General features: G+C 34.9%; 1 protein-coding gene across 1 annotated transcript; it reads right to left on the bottom strand.

Annotated features, from left to right (window-relative positions):
* Positions 1-905: 905 nt before the first annotated feature.
* Positions 906-24,367, bottom strand: LOC134270391 (NADH dehydrogenase [ubiquinone] 1 alpha subcomplex subunit 6-like). Its single transcript, XM_062752627.1, has 3 exons — positions 24,202-24,367; positions 14,127-14,242; positions 906-1,175 (listed from the first exon to the last, which is right to left on the bottom strand). Exons 1-3 carry the CDS (start codon positions 24,329-24,331, stop codon positions 1,044-1,046), a joined length of 378 nt encoding a protein of 125 aa, XP_062608611.1. The 5' UTR covers positions 24,332-24,367; the 3' UTR covers positions 906-1,043.

The raw sequence follows: 24,367 nt of genomic DNA, 5'->3' as shown, positions 1-24,367 counted from the left end.
TGATTTGTGATAGATATTTAGAGAAAAAATTAAATAAAGTCCTGACCTGGTTAAATTTTTTGTGTGTGTGTTATTTAGTATTTTGCCTAAAAAGGGAAGTTTTTGTGGTCTTTGTAAAGGTCTACAAATGACCCTCAGAAGCTCTAAGAATGCAGGATTTTGCTCCATTTATTTAAAAATTTTCCGGGGGGGCATGCCCCCGGACCCCCCTAGAATACTCGCGCCTCCGGCGCTCAGATTGAGCCTGCGGCTCTCATTTTTCCCCTTTACATATAAAACGGTAGTAAAACAAAATAGCTAGATAAATCCCTGGTACAAACCGTGTGTAAGTGGCTTACTAAACAGAGAACTCTAGAGAATTTAAGACAACTCTTGGTCAATAAATTAAGAATTTTAAACATAAAATGAGAAGTGAATTTTAATCTAAATCTTTGATTCTTTCTCACGGAAATCCTCCTCGCCATTACTAGTGAGAATATTCCTGGTCATTAAAATGCTTTGAAATCAGTATTTTGTTTTGAGAAAAATCAAACACCGAGTTAACCTCAATTCATATCATTAGCTAAGTTGTACTTGTATTCCACAAACCACCGCACGCACATTGTATGCAGTACTTTTGTGGTGTATTACTTAATATCTATTATTGCTAATGCATAACTGTATGCCCAGTTTTAATTTCCAATGCGTATTTTGTAAATTTCAATGCTTATTTCTGCAGATTCACACTTTATCTGGAGCTCTGTACATGTACCAACTTTGGTCAAAATTTGGCCAGTGGTTCAGGAAAATGTGAAAAGTTTACAGACAGACGGACACACAGACAGCTAGATCGACAGATGGAAAACAAGTGATCAGAAATCTCACTTGACCTTTCAGCTCAAAGTGGTCTAAAGAAGAAGAAGAAAAACTTCAAGTTTGCTTTATTACTATGGAGAGAATATCTACAAACACAACACTGTTAACAATGTCTACATGTGTTTGTGAGTATAAGGGTGTGTGTGTGAGTGTGTGCGATAAATAGATATTATCCTATTTTGGATGGTTTAAGGATCATGTCCTGCATAAAACTTTCCTAAGAAATCAGTGGGTCTTGGGTTATGTGTGTCTTTGAAGTATTTCATCAAGTGAGTTTTCTGACTAAAGTCCTCCACAGCATCTAAGAGTGCCAGTTGACCCTGTAAAATACAAGAGGTCCATGGGCCACATCGCTCATCTGAGCACTGTGGCAATGATAAAAGCAAAAATCAATCCATTTTTGAAAGCATGTGGTCCCAACCTACCCCTTAAATGTAGAAGGGAGGATGATTTGAATTAACTTGAATCAAAAAAGGATGCTTACACATTTCTTTGACTTATTATAGCTTTTTTCCATTAAAGTTTTAACTTTTATTTTTCCCCACCCTATCCCCCGGAGTCATTTCAACAAATTGAATCTACACTACCTGAGGATGTTTCCTTATAAATATGACCAATCATGGCTTTGTTGTTCTTGAGAAGGAGATTTTTCAAAATTTTTCTTATATATTTCTATGTAAAACTTTGGTCGTCCATTGTGTCCCCATCCTACCCTCAGAGGTCATGATTTGAACAAACTTGAACCTACACTACCTGAGGACGCTTCTGTATAAATACCCAAGGACCTTGAATCGCTCTTCTGATAAATTGTACAATCTCTATCACTTCTATTTGAAGCCTCTAACCTGAGTATCCTAAGACCCAAGTTGTATCAACTGACAAAGTTTGATGATTCTTAGCCAATTAGGACTGAAAATATTTTTAATAATAAAGCTATAAAAAACCATAAGTACATCACAGTGACCTATATTAAGATTGAAGTTTTCTGAGGACTCAAGATGCATTAATAAACAAAGATTGAAGATTCTAAGCCAATAAGTATTTGAGATATTTAAAAGTAGGTCACCGTGACCTACTTTTTGTCTACATTCTTTGAAAACCCAAGATACATCAACTGACAAAGTTTGATGATTCTAAGCCAAAAAGTACTTGAGATATTCAAAAGTAGGTCACCATGACCTACTTTTTGATCAACATTCTCTAAAAACCAAAGATGCATCAACAAACAAAGTTTAGTGATTCTAAACCAGTTAGTACCATAGATACTTAAATAAAGCCATAAAATGTAAAAAATTAGGTCACTGTGACCTATTTTTTGGACATCATTCTCCGAAAACCCAAGATGCATCAACTTACAAAGTTTGATGATTCTATGCCAATAAATATCTAAGATACTTAAATAAAGCCATATAATGTCAAAAGTAGGTCACTTTGACCTACTTTTTGGTCGTCACTCTCCGAAAACCTAAGACGCATCAACTCAAAGTTTGATGATTCTAAGCCAATAAATACCTAAGATACTTAAATAAAGCCATAAAATATCAAAGGTAGGTCACTGTGACCTACTTTTTGGTCATCACTCTCCGAAAACCCAAGACGCATCAACTCACAAAGTTTGATGATTCTAAGCCAATAAATACCTAAGATACTTAAATAAAGCCATAAGATGTCAAAAATTAAGTCACCATGACCTACTTTTTGGACATCATTCTTCGAAAACCTAAGATGCATAAGCTTACAAAGTTTGATGATTCTAAGCCAATAAGTACCGTAGATACTTAAATAAAGCCATAAAATGTCAAAAGTAGGTCACCGTGACCAGCTTTTTGGTCGTCACTCTCCAAAAACCTAAGATGCATAAGCTTACAAAGTTTGATGATTCTAAGCCAATAAGTACCGTAGATACTTAAATAAAGCCATAAAATGTCAAAAGTAGGTCACCGTGACCAGCTTTTTGGTCGTCACTCTCCAAAAACCTAAGACGCATCAACTCACAAAGTTTGATGATTCTAAGCCAATAAATACCTAAAATAAAATACTAAAATATAGCCATAAAATGTCGAAAGTAGGTCACAGTGACCTACTTTTTGGACATCATTCTCTGAAAACCCAAGATGCATCAACACACAAAGTTTGATGATTCTAAGCCAATAAGTACCGTAGATACTTCAATAAAGCCATAAAATGTCAAAAGTAGGTCACCATGACCTACTTTTTGGTCGTCACTCTCCGAAAACCCAAGATGCATCAACTCACAAAGTTTGATGATTCTAAGCCAATAAATACCTAAGATACTAAAATATAGCCATAAAATGTTGAAACTAGGTCATCGTGACCTATATTTTGGTCGACATTTTTTAAAGTCACAAGATGCATCTGCTGACCAAGTTTGATGATCCTAGGTCTGAAGGTAATCAAAATATGCCTTTTAAACAATTTGAAAACAAATGCCTGCAAAATTCAAAAAGTAGGTCACAGTGACCTACTTTTCCATAAATATGTTTTAAGGTCCCAAGATGCATCATTTTACAAGATTTGATGATTCTAAACCTCTCAGTGTCTGAAATAATTGGATTAAATGTTTTAAAAAGAAGTAGTGATAAAGTTCAAAAAGTAGGTCACGGCAACCTACTTTTAAGCTGACGTTGTTCAAGGACCCAAGATGCATCAACTGACAAAGTTTGATGATCATAGGCCTTAAAGTGCCCAAAATATGCCTTCAAATCAACTTGAAAACAAATACCCACAAAATTTGAAAAGTAGGTCACCGTGACCTACTTTTGAGTTAACATGATGTGAAGTCCTGAGATGCATCAACTTACAAGATTTGATGATCCTAATCCTAATATTAAGCAAAATATAAACGTTTTTATTATTCGTAAATTTAGGTCAACTTTGAAGTGACCTTGAGACCACGCCCTTTGCCCCAGGGTCATGCATTGAACAATTTTTAATCTTCAACATATCCTGATCCTTGTATGTAAGTTTGGTGAAAATCTGCCTGGTGGTTCTGCAGAAGAAGATTTTTTAGCAACCAGTACTTTTGGTTTTGTTTTCCTGATTATCTCCCCTTGTTTAAAAGTCCCAATCTTTATTTTAGTATAAAGGGTAGCCCTTGGGCCAAGGATACCCTGTGACAAATTTGACACTGATTGGCCAAGGGGTTCTTGAGTTATGGCCCATATTCTAACAAAAGGCCCATGGGCCACATCGCTCACCTGAGCACTAATGGTAGGAAAAAGTAGAAAATGGCTTTTTATTGTAAAATTTAAATCAAGTAGTCCGATGATCAATCATGGATTTGCTATTTTTTATAAAATTATTTTTAAAGAATTTTCATATATATATCTTTAAAAACTTTGGACGGCCATTTTGGCCCCGCCCTACCCCCGGGGGTCATGATTTGAACAAACTTGAATCTACACTACCTGAGCATGCTTCCATATAAATATGATGAATTATGGCTTTGTCATTCTTGAGAAGAAGATTTTTAAAGAATTTTCCTATGTATGTCAATGTAAAACTTTGGTTGGCCATTCTGGCCCCGCCCTACCCCCGAGGGTCATGATTTGAACAAAATTGAATCTACACTACCTGAGCATGCTTCCATATAAATATGATGAATTATGGCTTTGTCATTCTTGAGAAGAAGATTTTTAAAGAATTTTCCTATATATTTCTATGTAAAACTTTGGTCGGCCATTTTGGCCCCGCCCTACCCCCGGGGGTCATGATTTGAACAAACTTGAATCTACACTACCTGAGCATGCTTCCATATATATATGATGAATTATGGCTTTGTCATTCTTGAGAAGAAGATTTTTAAAGAATTTTCCTATATATTTCTATGTAAAACTTTGAATTTTCCATATATTTCATTTTGGCCCTGCCCTACCCCCAGGGGTCATGATTTGAACAAACTTGAATCTACACTACATGAACATGCTTCCATATAAATATGATGAATTATGGCTTTGTCATTCTTGAGAAGAAGATTTTTAAAGAATTTTCCTATATATTTCTATGTAAAACTTTGGTCGGCCATTTTGGCCCCGCCCTACCCCCGGGGGTCATGATTTGAACAAACTTGAATCCACACTACCTGAGCATGCTTCCATATAAATATGATGAATTATGGCTTTGTCATTCTTGAGAAGAAGATTTTTAAAGAATTTTCCTATATATTTCTATGTAAAACTTTGGTCGGCCATTTTGGCCCCGCCCTACCCCCGGGGGTCATGATTTGAACAAAATTGAATCTACACTACCTGAGCATTCTTCCATATATATATGATGAATTATGGCTTTGTCATTCTTGAAGAAGATTTTTAAAGAATTTTCCTAATATTTCTAGATTTTTAAAGAATTTTCCTATATATTTCTATGTAAGATAAGATAAGATAATATTTATTTAAAGTCGGGTACATCAACAAAGAACATTAGCTCTGAAGAGCTATTTTCCGACTACATAATAATGTTACATAAAATACAACAATCAAACATAATAAACTAGAAACAGTTTTTAAAAATTACATCGATATCACACTACTAAAATATCACTATTCCTCCGTGGTGCTTTACAATGACATAGTATTCACCACATTGAAACTGACAAACCTAAAATAACTTAAACCCTGTCTACTAGTTTCTAAAAATAAAATTAGCGACAGGCACAGCAATTACAGCAATTTCCGTACCAACTATTTATGTTGGATTTAAACTGGTTAAAAGAAGTAATATTTCTAAAAGATTCTGGTAAAGAATTCCAAAGTTTTGCAGACTCATATCTAAAAGACTTCATAAAAACTTTGGTCGGCCATTTTGGCCCCGCCCTACCCCCGGGGGTCATGATTTGAACAAACTTGAATCTACACTACCTGAGCATGCTTCCATATAAATATGATGAATTATGGCATTGTCATTCTTGAGAAAAAGATTTTAAAAGAATTTTCCTATATATTTCTATGTAAAACTTTGGTCGGCCATTTTGGCCCGGCCCTACCCCCGGGGGTAATGATTTGAACAAACTTGAATCTACACTACCTGAGGATGTTTCCCCATAAGTTTCATCTTTCCTGGCACAGTGGTTCTTAAGAAGAAGATTTTTAAAATATGTCACCAAATTTTCATTAATTCCCAATTATCTCCCCTTGAATTAGGGCGTGGCCCTTCATTTGAACAAACTTGAATCCCCTTCACCCAAGGATACTTTGTGGCAAGTTTGGTTGAAATTGGCCCAGCGGTTCTTAAGAAGAAGTCGAAAATGTGAAAAGTTTACAGACAGACGGACAGACAGACAGACGGACGCCGGACAAAATGTGATCAGAAAAGCTCACTTGAGCTTTCAGCTCAGGTGAGCTAAAAAGTTAATGCACACCGCACAAATGGCCATAGCATTAGCTCTTTGAGCCTTTGGCTCAGAAGAGCTAATAATCAATCATGGCTTTGTTGTTCTTGAGAAGATTTTAAAAGATTTTTTTTTATAATTAGTTCTATGTAAAACTTTGGTCATCCATTGTAGCCCCATCCTACCCTCAGGGGTCATAATTTGAACAAACTTGAATCTGCACTAGTGCACTACCCGAGAATGCTTCTTTAAATATATGATCAATCATGCCTTTGTTGTTCTTTAGAAGAAGATTTTTAAAAGATTTTTCCTATGTAAAACTTTGGTCTTCCATTGTGGCCCAACCCTACCCCAGGGGGTTATGATCTGAACAAATTTAAATTTATACTACCTGAGGATGTTTCCACATTAGTTTCATCTTTCCTTCCCAGTGGTTCTTAAGAAGATTTTTAAAACATGTCACCAAATTTTCATTAATTCCCAATTATCTCCCCTTGAATTAGGGCGTGGCCCTTCATTTGAACAAACTTGAATCCCCTTCACCCAAGGATACTTTGTGGCAAGTTTGGTTGAAATTGGCCCAGCGGTTCTTAAGAAGAAGTCGAAAATGTGAAAAGTTTACAGACAGACGGACAGACAGACGGACGACGGACAAAATGTGATCAGAAAAGCTCACTTGAGCTTTCAGCTCAGGTGAGCTAAAAAGTTAATGCACACCGCACAAATGGCCATAGCATTAGCTCTTTGAGCCTTTGGCTCAGAAGAGCTAATAATCAGTCATGGCTTTGTTGTTCTTGAGAAGATTTTAAAAGATTTTTTTTTTATAATTAGTTCTATGTAAAACTTTGGTCATCCATTGTAGCCCCATCCTACCCTCAGGGGTCATAATTTGAACAAACTTGAATCTGCACTAGTGCACTACCCGAGAATGCTTCTTTAAATATATGATCAATCATGCCTTTGTTGCTTTAGAAGAAGATTTTTAAAAGATTTTTCCTATGTAAAACTTTGGTCTTCCATTGTGGCCCAACCCTACCCCAGGGGGTTATGATCTGAACAAATTTAAATTTATACTACCTGAGGATGTTTCCACATTAGTTTCATCTTTCCTTCCCAGTGGTTCTTAAGAAGATTTTTAAAACATGCCACCAAATTTTCACAATTTAATTATCTCCCCCTGAATAAGGGCATGACCCTTTATTTAAATAAACTTGAATTCCCTTTACCCAAGGATGCTTTGTGGCAAGTTTGCTTGAAATTGGCCCAGTTGTTCTGGAGAAGAAGTCAAAAATGTGAAAAGGTTACTGACAGATGGTATAGACAGGCAGCATTTTTACAATGATTTTATATGAAAAGTCATTATTTTTCTAAAAAATATGCTAGAAAAACAAAATTTTACGTTCTGAAATTTTTATGTATATAAAATCAATTATGTTTGGACGACAAAATGTGATCACAAAAGCTCACTTGAACTTTCAGCAGATCAGGTGAGCTGTGATCACAAAAGTAAAATTTCTTAAAATTTCTTCAGAAGTAAAGAGACTTATTTCATAAAAAAAGGACTGTATGCCTTAGAGTCACCTAAATATCAAATGGATTTTCCGGATATCATATGACCACTTTGAGCCCAACTGGAACCAGCTTAGAAATATAACCCAAATGTTTTACACATTGATAAACCTCTTGGTCATTATCAAATCTATCATAAGCAAATGAAATATTTAAAGGCACTGTTACAATCAACAAGAAGAAAATGATGTCATGGCATTCACAATTTTGAAAGAGGCACCATTGCTTATTATAACTATACACTTAGCATGCTTACTTTGGTTACTTAATACTTTTAAAATACCCATTGACAGATAAGGGGACAAAAGAAAAAAACATTTTGACTAATCAGTAATATTTAGCAATAATAAGTAATGCCACTACCACACAGAAACCCCTGACCCTTGGTCCACACATAACACAATTTTGGAAAAGGCACCCTTGCTTTATATCAAAAATCTTTGATTACTACCACGAAGTAAATTTAAATTCATTCATTTTCAGTATATAAGTAGAGCCATCATCCCCCTCCATGTACCCCTGACCCAGGGGCCTTAAAAATCACGCGGAAAAATGGCCCTTGCTCATCATAGCAATATAGGAATTCATAGCTTAATACCTAGAAGCAGAGAAGACTTTTAAAGAAATAATGCATTTTCACTATATAATCAATACAGCCATGCCCTAACACCAGAACCCCTGACCCTGGGGCCATAAAATTCACAATTTTGTAAAAGGCATTCCTGCACATTATAACTATGTACTTAGTTAGTTTATTTAATACCCAGGAGCAGAGAAGAAGATTTTTAAAGAAATAGTGCATTTTCTTTATATGTTCCATAGAGCCCTGCTCTAACACCAGAACCCCTGACCCTGGGGCCATAAAATTCACAATTTTGGAAGAGGCATTCTTGCACATTATAACTATGTTCTTAGTTAGTTTGTTTAATTCAAAGGAGCAGAGAAGATTTTTAAAGAAATATAAATGTATTTTCACTATATAATCAATAGAGCCCCACCCCAACACCAGAAAAAAAACCCTGACCCTGGGGCAATAAAATTCACAATCTTGGAAGAGGCTTTCTTGCTCAGCATAACTATATACTTAGCTAGTTTGTTTAATACCCAGGTGCAGACAAGAAGATTTTCGAAGAATTTCTGCCTTTTATCTATATGTTTGATAGAGCCCCGCCCCAACACCAGAATCCCTGACCCTGGGGCCATAAAATTCACAACTTTGGAAGAGGCATTCTTGCTCATCATAACTATATACTTAGTTTGTTTAATAACTAACTGGAGCAGAGAAGAAGATTTTTAAAGAAACAAGAGGCCAATAGGCCTTATAGGTCACCTGAGTATCATGCGACAACTTTCCAATGATTGAATTTGATTCATGTTTTAAACCAGAGGCCATGAAATTCACAATTTTGAAAGAGGCACCATTGCTTATCATAATTATACACTCAGTGTGCTTATTTTGGTTACTTAATACCCAGAGGTAGATCAGGGTAACAAAGAGAAAATGCATTTCCACTTTTAATGAATTTCAGGGCCCTGGGTCAGGGCTTCTTGTGTTAGGGTGGGTCCACAGTTGAGCTCCCCATCCCACAGGAACCACTGACCCTGGGGCCACATCTTTTAAAATTTTGGATTTTTAAAAAAAATTTATTTCATCATGCTGTTGATTAATACCAAAGTGCAGATTTCAAAGCATTAAATTATTTCAGACTATGTTACCCCCCCTCCCAAAGTACCTCTGTCCCAGGGGCCAGGTAATAAACTGTTTAAAGAAGCAGGTTTTTTTGTCATAAATATATACTAAGATCATTGGCAATATATACCCAACAACAAAGGAAAAGATTTTCAAAGAATTCATGCATTTTTACTATATAAACATAAGAGCCCCGCCTTAACACAGGAAGCCCTAACCCAGGGACCCTGAAATTCAAAAATCTCAAAGAGACATCCTTCCTCTGCATAACTATGTACATAGTTCTTCAGTTAAATACCCAGGTGCATAAAAGAAGAGTTTTAAAGAATTTAGGCATTTTCACTACATAATCAATAAAAGTTCCGCCCTAACACCAAAACCCCCAACCCAGGGGTCATGAAATTCAAAATTTTGGAAGTGGTAGTCTTATTCAACATAACTATGTACTTGGTTAGTTTATTTAATGCCCATGAACAGAAAAGAAGAATTTCAAAGTATTGTTGTATTTTCACTATATAATCTATATAGCCCCACCCTACCACTAGAACCCCTGACCCTGGAGCCATTAAATTCACAATTTGAGAAGAGGCAGTCTTATTCAATATAACTATGCACTTGGTTAGTTTATTTAATGCCCACAAACAGAAAAGAGGAATTTTAAAGAAATTATGCATTTTCACTATATAATCTATATAGCCCCACCCTAGCAACAGAACCCCTGACCCTTTAATGCCCAGGAGCAGAAAAGAAGAATTTCAAAGAAATAATGCATTTTCACTATATAACCTGTTTAGCCCCGCCCTAGCTCTAGAAACCCTGACCCTGGGGCCATGAATTTCACAATTTTGGTAGAGGACTCAATGTTGATCACAATCATACCAACAGTTTGACTGCTTGATGTCCAGGTGTAAAGAATAATATTTTTAAAGATTGCACTAATTTTAGTGGTTTTGCCCCCCCCCCCCCAGGCCTCAGGGGGGCAGGTATCATGAAATTCACAATTTTTGTTCCTCTTCACCCATAGATGCTATATGCCAAATTTGGCTGAAATTGGTAAAGTGGTTTCAGAGAAGAAGCTAAAAATGTTCAAATGTTAACGCACGACGAACCAAGAACGACGGACGAAAACAGATAGCAATAGGTCACCTGAGTTTACTCAGAAGACCTAAAAATGCATTTTCACTATATAATCAATAGAGCCCTGCCCTAACACCAGAACCCCTGATCTGGGGCCATAAAATTCACAATTTTGTAAAAGGCATTTCTGCACATTATAACTATGTACTTAGTTATTTTATTTAATACCCAGGAGCAGAGAAGAAGATTTTTAAAGAAATAATGCATTTTCTCTATATGTTCCATAGAGCCCCGCCCTAGCACTACAACCCCTGATCTTAGGGCCATGAATTTCATAACTTTGGTAGAGGACTCAATGGTCATTCCAATCATGCTAACAGTTTGACTGCTTGGTGTCCAGGAGTAAAGAAGAAGATTTTTAAAGATTGCATTAATTTTAGTGGTTTTAGTCCCACCCCTCAGGCCCCAGGGGGACAGGGACCATGAAATTCATAATTTTTGTTCCCCTTCATATATAGATGCTTTATGCCAAATTTGGTTGAAATTGGTTGAGTGGTTGCAGAGAAGAAGCTAAAAATGTTCAAATGTTAACACACGAGGCACACTGCACGAGGATGGACAAAAACAGATAGCAATAGGTCACCTGAGTAGAGCTGAAACGAATACCATTAATCAACATTCGAACATTCGTGACTGTTATTCGATTCGTATTTGAACATTCGGTAATTAAATAAAAGAGTTATTATGCCTTTTCATATACTTGCAAATCCTATTGTTTATTACTATATATCAATGTATAAGTGTGTAATAAATAAACGTCTGTTCCATGCCGTTTGACATGTAAGTGTGCATTAGGAATCGCGTGTATTTTCAAGAAAAAAAATTAGAAAAAAAATCTTTCTCAACAATCATAAGCCTCTTTACTTCTTTAAATTAGGTGACTGTATTGCATTCCGATTATGTAAAACGCCCGATCAGCAGACCAGCAGGTGCTCGCCATGTTTTACTGTTATAAAAATAAAACCAAAAAAAAAAAAAAAACAGTTCGTTTCCGGAAGCGTCCTGTGAATTTTTTAATCAATATTTAGATTTAAAATATAACATTCTCAAAAAATATACCGGTAATATAATGTATATTTTTCAGATATGATTTCTGCAATTATTTATAAATTATAAATCTGAACAATCAATTCCGTTTGTTGATCCGGAATATTTCTCGCACAATATAAATCTTTTTTATTACTTTCGAAAATCATGGTGGTCAATCTCACCCATATCTAAATTAATTCGGAAACACATGAGGTTGTTGAATATTTGGCTTGAAGATGATTAAATAAATCTGACGTTGTGTCTTTACCAGGCCAGTAGTACCATGTGGACAAAGTTTACAACCTGTCTTATACATGTATTTGCTTTCGTTTGCTTCTTTTTCCACCTTGATCAAAAACAAGAGGATAGATCCACACCATTTATTGCATAAAATACGTTGTATTAAACATGTGACCGAATATTCGAATACAAATTTTCCATTCGAATATTTGTGAAAAACTATTCGTTCGCGAATGTTCGAACATTCGTTTCAGCTCTACACCTGAGTTTACTTAATTACATTTTCAAAGTAATTGGAAGTAATTTGTATTTGAGCCACCTTTCAATTACAAGTAAATGCATGTATTTAAACACATTTCCCAAAAAGTCATGTATTTTTAATTCATATTTTACAATTACATTTCAATTACTTTTTTCAAGTTAAAATCTTAAAATAGTTGACTTATAATGATACCCCATTTATATACCTGTGGCATGGGCTTGAGTTTGTGCAAAAAGTAAAGTTCTCATAATTGTTTAATTTGTATATTCCCCGAATGGCTACTGGACAAAACCAACAAGTAATTATCACACTCAATTAAGGGGCCTTTAATGGGTAGAGGTAGACGGTGTGTTCCCGTTTTGCACACATTTGGTAATTAGTATAGAACAACCGGTGTGAAGTGTGTTTTGATAGCAATTATAGTCTGATTTCTGTTTTGGATTTACCTGGATTTACCTGTGAATACCTGATTTAGCTTAATGTATTCTTAAGAGGTTTAATACAATTTTATAAGCATTTTATTGAAATTATATATATATTTATGGGAAAATATTTAGTTTTATTGAATAAATAATTAATATTTGTTTCATATTATTTATTATTAAGTCCAATTTCTGAAAAAAAAGAATATGTACTTTTAAATCTTGATATAATTCTAAATGAATTAAAGATATAACATATAATAAAGAAAATAGTAATAAAAATTAATTTGAAAAGATGTCATAATAAGATCATCAGATAATCAAATACATTAACTTTGTATTTGTTCTCTTATTTTTTCACTATAAGTTCATCTTTCACATACTTGCTAAGCCAAGTATAGTATAGACTATAGCAATTAAGTAATTATCTCACCTGGTCAAATTCCCGTTTTTCACACATTTTTTAATTATCTGTAATTAAATGTGTGCAAAACGGGAACAAACCAGGTAGACTTACAGTACCTGTAGTAATAATATACCAGGGGTTCATACCATATAAGTTTGTTAAGATTTTGACTTACGTAGGGTCATAAGTATGTTTTAGGCACAATCCTAAGACCTATCTAAGTACTACTTAAGTATGTTTTAAACCGTAACATAAAACGAACTAAGCTAGGTCTTAGCTAAGTCAAACTTATATGCAAAATATTTCTTACAAATCAACCTATAGTTTTTCATTTTATTTAGATATTGCTAAAAAATGATTCAGTTACATTTTAAATAAAATATTTATAAAAGTTGATGTCCTTACCTATCGGTTTTAGTTATGTAAGATTAGATTTTGTATTAAATATATATTTCTATTAAAGCAATAAGAGCTGCATGTTTGACATCGGAAAAAAATGTTGCAAATTTGTAATTGACTATTTCAATGACAGGAAAATAGAACAATTAAAAACTTCTGTTGTTCATATTTGCTATGAAAGAACTTTTTATACACGTTGATTGAAGCAAAATTGAATTATTGTCGTCCTGTACAATAATGATTTCTTATATAATACTATATTCGGTTGTACAGACATATTTCTTCTGAACCATTTTTAAACTTTATTTTGGTTTTATTGATCATAAGGGTTTAGATTACATACAGATTAATCATAATAACACATTTTACCAGCAAAATAAAATTCTCAAAAATACAGCTCATATTGCTTTAAATGCACTGAATATTTGATAAAAAAAAAAAAATGCGTGGTTACAAATTGGCGATTTGTGGTTCATTGTAAATGTATGACTATTGCTGTCAGTTATTTTAATTTACACTCTTTATTAGTTATTTATCATCATCCTCTTACTCATTAACATTTTTTCTGTGTTTGAAAATTTGTGGCTAGTTTGGTTGAAATTGGTGGTTTGAAGAAGTCAGATAGTACATGTAATATGTTTACAGATGGATGGACAGATGGACAAAATGTGATCAGAGGGTATCACTTGAACTTTCTGCTCAGTCTAGCTATATACATTGTGAGTTTGGTTTGTCTTTAAAGACAAAGAAAACACACTTATTTATCTTACCTTTACAACCAGTAAATCAACAACTCTTAAATCCGTGACATGCTTATTTTTAATGAACTCCTCCCTGAGCTTTGCATAGGCTTCTTGTTCTGTGACATCTAGCTTAAACTTAGCAACTGGAAGAAGGGAAGAAATATCAACCATGCAGTTAAAAAAAAAAATTTCTCATTTCCTAAAAAGAGGCCCAAGGGCCTTGAACTGCTCTTCTGATAAATTGTAAAACCTATCACCTCTATTTGAAGCCTCTAAGTATCTATACTTACAAATTAATTTTGCAAATAAACTCCAAAACACTTCCACAAGAGTTCAACCTTATTCCCCATTTTCAAAAGTGAGTTATCTCCCCTCAAAATCGGAACTCTTCTATACTAGCCTAACTTCCGCGGACTACGCGTTGCGATTATCCCACAACATAATGAACAACTTACACGCTGTATTTAAAAATTTTAAAAGAAGGAAACGGTTTGCATTTTTTTAAGATAATAAATTAATTTATAAAGGGTCTGTTAACCCCCCCCTTCTAGAAAGCTATACATGTACGAATTAGCCAGGCACGTAGCATCGTCTTTAAAAGTGGGGGGGGGGGGGGGTATCCAAAGAAATATTTTTTTCTTACCTGGAAAAGTTGACAAGCAAAGAAAAACCTTGCCAAAAGTTGAAAAAGTTACTTATTTTAGTACCAGTTCCTGGTATACAATACTACATTTCCCTTGTATAACTTTACCGTAGTATAAACTGTGTGTGTGTGTGTGGGAAGAGGGGGGGGGGGTGGTGGGGGTGGCAACCTGTCTATCAATGAACATTTTCAATAGAAAAAGTAATATTGGGAAAAAAGTGGGGGTGGGGCTAAGGCCCTTGATTAAATCCATTGTGAATGTCATTATTAGTTTTTAGAAACGTTTAAATGCTTATATGAAATTTTGAATTAATTCCTGAATTGATTCTTTCCTTTATTCATATAGGGTTTACCGTGAAAATTAAAAATCCTGTCTTTTCTTTGGAGTGAAACTACCGGTAAATGCAGTAGGTTTAAGCACTCTTCAAGTTCATTAATTGTGAATTCAATAAAATTGCAGCCATACCTGTTAGCATAGCTTTCACTGAAAACAAATTGTTATCCAGGCCTCTCTCTCTCTCTCTCTCTCTAGATTGTTTTTACACACTTTGCAAAAAAGAATAACTTTATAAAACATAAAGGCTGTGTAGATTCATGTAAAGGATTAAAAAAAACTTAGGCCGAGTAACTTCACTGGCTCTGTAGCACACAGAGACGATTGCAATGTTTTTTGAGAAGAGTCAATTAACTTAGAAATAACACCCTGGATGATTGCTGAGTCAATTCTACAGGAGAGATTCCTGTATCAATTTCGTTTAGGCTTTCTGCACTCCCCTTTTTGGTTTTGTACAAGGAAGATTAGAGCTTCCTTACTGTAAGGAAGAGGATGACCTTTAGTTTCTTGCATAAACAAAATTTGTGTCCCCTACCTCCCCTGAGGCTAACTCGGAGTCACGATAATAAAGAAGGTGGCCTGGGCCTCCTTCAGCCTTTTTTAGAACATTGAGACTCTTGATCTAGTAATGAATCATCAACTGGGGCAAAAATAGAAACTTTGGTTCTGAGTACTGACAAATTTAACTGCGTCAAAACAGTAGATAGCACTGCTATTTTGGCGCGGATTAGTCTTTCTTTGTTACCGAGTCGCATTGTTGCAAATTAAACTAGTGCTAATTGTACTAAAGCTCAACTCCCTTTTGGTGCCATATTCCCTGTAAGCTTCATTAAATAGGACAAAATCTATGCATTTGAGACTTATAGTTCATTCAAATTTTAGCATTGCATGCGTTTGAATGCATGTGCGTAATGACCATATCATCTTGTCTACACAATCTATATATTTTTTATATACTAAATTATATTAAAGTTTTAATCCAAAAGTATTAAAAAAATACGCTCATTCTAGGTGTATTTTTGATTTTACTGCTTTCACGTGCACGCACGTGTGGTGAGCATGGTGACCATACCTTCTTGTAGAAGTCCATTACATCTAATGTTCTAAATCCCACCCCATTTGGTTGAGAACCAAGGGAGTTATAGCTGTTTAAAGTTTCAGCCAATCAGATTACAGCGCACGTACACGAACGTATGCATGTGCATAGTGACATACCTTCTTTTAGAAGTTCATTATATGTATCTAATGTTCCAAATTCCATCCTGTTTGGTTGAAAACCAAGGGAGTTATAGCTCTTTAAAGTTTAAGCCAATCAGATTGCATAACGTGCATGCACGTGTTTTCATGATAATTGCTATATATCATGTTGTAGGATATCTTAATGCATGGCTATGTTCAAAATTTCATAGGATTTCGTCGAAAAACAAGAAAGATATAGAGTCTTTAGAATTTCAGCAAAGTTTTAATACGTGCATGCACGTGAATCTTTATTTTGACATGTCATCTTGTAAAAAAAGTTACGGCTATATCCAATATATTAGTCATTTCACTGTCACCAAATGCGCGCAAAATGTTTGACAATGTCATCTTATCTACATTTATAATATGTCTATATATTCTAAATATCAAAGCATTACATCGAAAAATGTAAAAACGGCAATTTCAAGTATATTGGTCATTTCACGTGTTGCACGTGCGCGCTCTTGAAGCACGTGCGCGCAAAATATGTTCAGCAATTTAACATGCCTACTTACCCTAAAAAGGTTTCTGTATGATGTGTACATGTACAAGATCATTCGCGGAAAAATTTTCCCGAGAAGAAAAATAATAATAATAATAATAACTAGTGCTAATTGTAACGCAGGCTACATTAATTCGTAAAAACGCTCCCCAACTCCCTTTTCTTGCCATATTCCCTTTAAGCTTCATAAGATAAGACAACTTCTGTGCATTTTTGACTTTAACAATGTTTTCTCGGAAAGATACCAATTATATTCAAATTTTAGCATTGCACTCGTGCGCAAGTGAATGCATGTGCGTTATGGCCATATCATTTTGTCTACACTATCTATATATTTTAATATACTACATGTATTTTTAAAGCATTCAGTCCAAAAGTATTAAAAATCACTCATTCAAGTGTATTTTAATTTCACTCGTTCGAGATGCACACGGGGTGCACCTGCATGATGACCATACCTTCTCGTAGGAGTCCCTGATATTTATCTATGTTCTAAATCCCATCCTGTTTGGTTGAAAAACAAGGGAGTTATAGCCATTTCATAATTCAGCCAATCAGATTGCAGCACGGGATTTGATGAATTTTTTTCTATATCGTATTGTAGGACATCCTAATGAAAGACTATGATTTAAATTTCAAAACATTTTTTTCAAAAAACAAAGGAGATAAAGCCATTTAAAGTTTCAGCCAATCAGAATGCAGCACACGTGCATGCACGTGATTTCTTGAAATTTTTTGTATATCATATTGCAGGATATTCTAATGAATGACCTTGTTTTAAACTTCAAAGCATTTCGTAAAAAAACAAAGGAGATATAGTCATTTAAAGTTTCAGCCAATCAGATTGCAGCACATGTGCATGCGCGTGATTTCATGAATTTTTTTTTATATCGTATTGTAGGATATCCTAATGAATGACTTTGTTTTAAATTTCAAAACATTTGAAAAAACAAAGGAGATATAGCCATTTAAAGTTTCAGCCAATCAGATTGCAGCACACGTGCATGCGCGTAATTTCATGATTTTTTTTCTATATACGTACAAATATTCTAATGAATGACTATGTTTTAAATTTCAAACCATTTCGTCAAGAAACAAAGGAGATATAGCCATTTAAAGTTTCAGCCAATCAGATTGCAGCACACGTGCACGCGCGTGATTTCATGAAATTTTTTCTATATCATTTTATAGGATATCCTAATTCATGACAACGTTTAAAATTTCAAAGCATTTCGTCAAAAAACAAAAGAGATATTGAGATTTTTGTTTCAGCCAATGTGCAAAGCTCACGTGCACGCACGTAGTTTAAATTTGACAGTGTCACGATATTAACACTATCAATATATTTTTATGTAATGAGATTCAAAGCATTTCATTAAAAAATATAAAAGTTATGGCCATATTAATTATATCAGTCATTTTATTCACTTCACGCGCCCGCACGTGCATGCGTATGCGCGCAAAATGACCTTCGTTCGGCACATCTACACAACATACCTATTAACCCTAAAAAGGTTTTAACTTAGTTTGGTGAACAGTTTCTGTTCCGTGACAAAAAAGTACCGGAGAAGAAATAAGAAGAAAAAAGAATAATAATAATAATAACTAGTGCTAATTGTAACGGGAACCGTTAGGATGTTCTTTCCCCAACTCCCTTTTGGTGCCATATTCCCTGTAAGCCTTATTAAATAAGACAACATCTGTGCATTTTTTACTTTACCAACGTTTTCCCAAAAGGATACCAATTATATTCAAATTTTAACATTGCACGCGTGCTCATGTTAATGCACGTGCAAAATGATAACATAATCTTGTCTACACTTTCTATATATTACAATATATTTTATATGAAAGCATTAAGCCCAAAAGTATTAAAAATCACTCATTCGAGTGTATTTTCAATTTCACTCGTTCCAAATGCAACGTGCGTGCACGTGCATGATGACCATAGCTTCTTGTAGGAGGCCCTTATATCTATCTGTGTTCTTCAAATCCCATCCTGTTTGGTTGAAAACCAAGGGAATTATAGCCATTTCAAATTTCAGCCAATCAGATTGCAGCACACGTGCACCCACGTGATTTCAAGATTTTTTTCTAAATCATATCGGAATATCCTAATGCACAACTATGTCTTAAATTTCAAAGCATTTTGTCAAAAATCAAAGGAGATATGGCCATTTAAAGTTTCAGCCAATCAGATTGCAGCACACAGCATGACGTGTTTTCTTGAAATTTTTTGTATATCATATTGCAGGATATCCTAATGCATGACTATGTTTTAAATTTCAAAGCATTTCTTAAAGGAGATATAGCCATTTAAATTTTCAGCCAATCAGATTGCAGCGCACGTGCATGCGCGTGATTTCCTGAAATTTTTTCCATATTATATTGTAAGATATCCTAATTCATGACAATGTTAAAAATTTCAAAGCATTTCGTCGAAAACAAAAGAGATATTGAGATATTTGTTTCAGCCAATCAGAGGAAGGCGCACGTGCATGCACGTGAGTTCATGCTTTTGACAGTGTCATATTATCAACACTTTTAATATATCCTTATGTAATGAATGTCAAAGCATTTCATCAAAAAATGTAAAAGATATAGCTATATTAAGTATATCAGTCAATTCACTCATTTCACGCGCACGCACGTGCAGGCGTATGCGGCAAAATGACCTTCGTTCCGCACACCTACACTACACACCTATTAACCCTAAAAAGGTTTTAGCTCAGTTGGGTGAACAGTTTCTGAGAACACTTTTTTAGAACAAATAAGAAAAAAAATAATAATAATAATAATAAGAAACAGAGTAAAAACAATATGTTCCCAAACTCCGTTTGGGGAACATAATAATAATAATAATAATAAGAAACAGAGTAAAAACAATATGTTCCCCAACTTCGTTTGGGGAACATAATAATAAGAAACAGAGTAAAAACAATATGTTCCCCAACTTCGATTGGGGAAATAATCACATAGGTTGATGGGATATGGGTATGGTGTGTGAAAATATCCAGGTATCTGATGGGTCTGAGGTGGCACCGGAATAAATGGTGCACCATTTTGCTGGCCCATAAACCTTGATGGAGGAAATTCGGTCTACCTTGATCAGACTGTCCCATTTTCCTCCCTTCACTGGCGAACCTGAACATTCCTGGCTTTGGGAAGCAGGTCGTTGTTTCTTGCCTCGACGCCATGTCTCCCGCTCCAGAGAGGCATCGGAAGAATCTGACAAGTTCTGAGAGATCTTCCGAAGACATGATATGACAAAATGAACACCAAAAATCTTACCAAATATCAATTGAACATGGTACTTTACAAAAGCGATGACATAATCACCGATAAATTTAGTTAGATGCAATATTTTTTGTCATTGTATTGCAATATATCAAAATATCAATATTTTTGCCCAGCCCTAGTAATTCTTTTCATTCAGCACGTAAACCAGAGCTCCTCATGCGTGTAACCAAAACATACTTTAATACTATAAATAATAAACATGGCTACAATGGATGCTAACATTCTTTAGAATAAGGTTCTTGAAGTGTTTTGTGCTTTTTTTAATACCCATAGGTAGGGTAGAGAAAAAAATGCATTTCAATCAGTAATATTCAGCAATAATCAGTAGTGCTCCATACCACACATGAACCCCTGACCCTAGATCCACACGTAACAATTTTTGAAAAGGCACCCTTGCTTATCAAAAATGTTTGATTAATACCAAGGAGCAGATTTCAAACAATTAATTCATTTTCAATCAGCATATAAGTACAGCCCCCTACTCTGTGGTACCCCTGACCAGGCCGGGACCTATATACTAACAGGGACAGAAAGCGAAAGCACATTTGGTTACCTCGGGGTTTTTTCCACTATTTAAAGCAACTGCTAATTATAAATTTGAAAAAAAAATGTGTTCTAATTCCGTATTCGTATGTAAAACGCCGAGGTTACTTTCGCTTTTTGTCCATATCAACTGTCCTAACGAGCGAGTTTGGATTATTTCTAGTTGAAATGTGTATTGAAGAGGCTCCAAGGGGGAAATTTCAGCATAAGGTCTTTAGAAGAATCATTTCTAGACAGATCCGTGGCGGTGAGTCAGTAAAATACGGCAAAATATAACGAAAACAGAGGTTGAAGCGAGGAAGGGGTCCAACATGGCGTCCTCCCTTGTGTAGTTTTATTATTACTGTATATGATTTTTTAATAAATAATTATTATACGCCGGGAACAAGCCCCTGTGAATGGACTGATAGTTGTACCTAGCGTATGCATTTAACATCCATCCTGAAATCGTTCTCAATCAGGATTTTTTTGGGGGGGGAGGGGGGTTGATTGATTATTACCGTCTTCCTTGGAAGACGGTTTTGTATAGTTGAAGTTTTTTACAGTCTTCGGACTATGCACTTCCTCTCTTTTGTGATTGGTAGAAAATGCATGATGAGAAAATTTTCAATTATTTCATTGGTTGAAATGCTGTTCAAGGCAAGGGAGATAACTTTCTGATGATCTAATTTTCGTACGACTTAACAATTTTGCAAGATTTTCAATCTTAAAAAAAAATGACAAAACGAACAACAAAATCAGCAGTAATTAATTCCTAATAACATGATTTTTTGTATAGCAAAAAATAAAAAGATCTCTTTAACTTCATAATAAATAAAATTTGATTTTTATTGCTTGCAGGCTTTACAATTTGTTATTTTTCTTTTCCTCTTTCTTGTTTGCAGAAGGTAACGGAATCAGCCGAGGTTTGCCGAAAGCTCTCGGCCAGTCAAAGTGTACGGAGATGACCTAGTGACAACCGTGGTAGGGCTAATACCAATCGCAACTTTTCGGGCCTTTCTGACTAGCGGAAAAACGACCTCGAATGTATATGGTAGACGCCATTACAGCCCTCCCTTTTCATTATCTTTGAAATAAATGCATGGAGACCTTTTATCTTTGGAATATGGAGTTTAAATTTATTCAATGTAAAATATATTACCTAAAATATACTATAGAAGGGACTTCTAACTCACTCTATCCTATGTTTGAATAAACAGGAAATGTATAAATTTTTAACATCCGATGATGTTAATACATTCGAGGTTGTTTTTCCGACCTCTGACGGAAAGACCCGAGATGATGCGATTGGGGCTAATACCAGTAAAAAGCTAATGTAGAAGGCAGTGTCTATCCGCACGACGGTCGTGCCGATTATATTCGTTATTCGCACGACGGTCGTGCCGATTATATTCGTTATTCGCACGACGGTCGTGCCGATTAGAAATCTTATCCGCACGACAATAAAAAGAGAGATAACTCCTCTAAAATATTGTGATGACTTATTGTGCACGCTGTTTTGCTTTAAAAATGGCAGTTAAATGGCGTGAAATGGCAAGTCATCATAAAAATAATGTGGCATTAAAAAAAATTGGCTTTAACCCCCCCCCCCCCCCCCCCCCCCCCCATGTAATAGGATTTTCTATCTTTTTTTTTTTTTGCTTGTCAACTTCTTCAGGTAAGTAAAAAAAAAAAAATTCTGGGTACACCCACGTTCACAAACGAATACCCCTCTAATATTATGTATAGAGGAGTATTTTTTGTATGGAACGGTTATCTTCAGTCTTTTAACTAAATTTTTCGCATTGAAAACATGAAAAGACAGTGTAATAAATATAAATTGTAAAATAAAAAAAAAATCAAGGGGTCATATATTAGTGTGTGGCACTGTACCTCTGGGGTCATCCATCCCATTTCCTTTTCAGACCAGATCTGCAGCTATTATACAAATTGTGCTACATGTTTGTTGTTTTTTGTTATATAACACGTACATATGAACGGTTTCGCTTTAAGACTATTAATGAAGTCAAAATGTTTTAAGAGTTCGAGTTATTTTTGAGACAATCCTTTTAAAAAGTAAAAGAGTTATTTCTACATAATATGTTGATTAAATATTTTGTCACAATATCACGCTCTTTCTTTACTTATTTATGGGAAAGATATTTCTTTGTGATAAATATAATATACAACCACTGGACCTTTTTAACCTTTCTTATATCGTAAAGTAAAAAAAAAATTCCCATATTTCAATGTTATTATTATGGCTGCAGCATGGGGAATTTTTCATTTATTAAGAGAAATGTTTAAAACGTCAATTGACTTAGATTAGAACCGTAATACACTTTTGTTTATCAGCAGAACTAGAATTATTATTATTCTTCAAATCTTTCGAGTACTGGTTTGTCATAGCTTTTGATACTGCACGTCAATTCTCGTTTTTAAAATTCCCCCGGGTGATCAATGGCCCGCCCCAAGGTACAGAATCGGCCGAAGTTGGCCAGAGAGATCGGAGGATGCTGTCGCGGGAAAATGAGATAGCGCAAAAATGGAGGAAGGGATGGATGTAAGCGACACATTCGATACTTATGAAGATTTTGAAAAAGCTTTAGAAGCCTACTGCGAAAGAGAAAATGTTCAATACACCATCACAGACAGCAAATCAACAAAAAGCGAGAATCTAAAAGTGAAAAGACCTTATGATGAAAAATTTCAATTCAGATTTGTAAAATATGAATGTAAGCACGGGCCGAAGAACAAGAAGAAAAAAGTGAAAGGACTTGGGCTTCGACCAAATCAGAGGTATAGTAATAATTATGAATGTCATTGAATTAATGTTTAGGACATATGCAACATAGTGATGAATATAATTGGAAAATTGATTTATTTATTGATTTTACAAAACATTTGAATTACAATTACATGAACAAAATATTTATTTTAAAGAAAAAGAAATATGTAATCTCTTATACGTGCATAATGTGGTATATAACCATTGGTCAGTCCAAAGACTATTTCTACGTATGCAGCTAAGTAATAGTAGCATAGTAATTTTTGCAAAATTGTTGCTTTAATTACGAAGTTTTTAATTTTTTGCCACAGTTTTGTTGTATTCATTATCATTTGTTTTACCAGTGTGCACAATAAGTTGTGGGTATTTTAGAGGAGTTATCTCTCTTTTTATTGTCGTGCGGATAAGATTTCTAATAGGCACGACCGTTGTGCGAATAACGAATATAATCGGCACGACCGTCGTGCGAATAACGAATATAATCGGCACGACCGTCGTGCGGATAGCCTCGGCCAATGTAGAAATACAAAATCAAGAAATTCAAAAGAATTATACGGCCTGATAGGTGTAGATCAGTTTACAGTAACTGTTTAAGATTGTTGCTAAAGACGGGAAGCTTTTTAAAAAAGCTCTACTTGTGATACTTCCCTCTCGAGAATTTTTCACTCATAGGGAGATACCACCACTTTGTGTTAAGACTTAAGTACACCGGTACTATAGGACCCAAGAATATAGTATACTATAAATTATAAAGAAAGGCGTTCAAATACTTACTTATTGTTGGTATTTGTTTGTACCAAGCTTTGTACAAATGAACAACTCTTGCTCTGGATTCTGCCTTATTTGCAGACAAAATAGGTTTGACCTGTTTCAGGCCACCTACGACCTTGTTTGCGGTAGCCATATTGCGCTTTTCAGTCAAGTCGTACCCAAACCGACT

This window comes from Saccostrea cucullata, unplaced genomic scaffold (genome assembly GCF_032062105.1).
Source record: "Saccostrea cucullata isolate Sc308-1 unplaced genomic scaffold, CSIRO_AGI_Scuc_v1 ctg2065, whole genome shotgun sequence".
Taxonomy (NCBI): domain Eukaryota; kingdom Metazoa; phylum Mollusca; class Bivalvia; order Ostreida; family Ostreidae; genus Saccostrea; species Saccostrea cuccullata.
The sequence above is the reverse complement of the archived record's forward strand: the minus strand, read 5'-3'. Positions and strand labels throughout refer to the sequence as shown.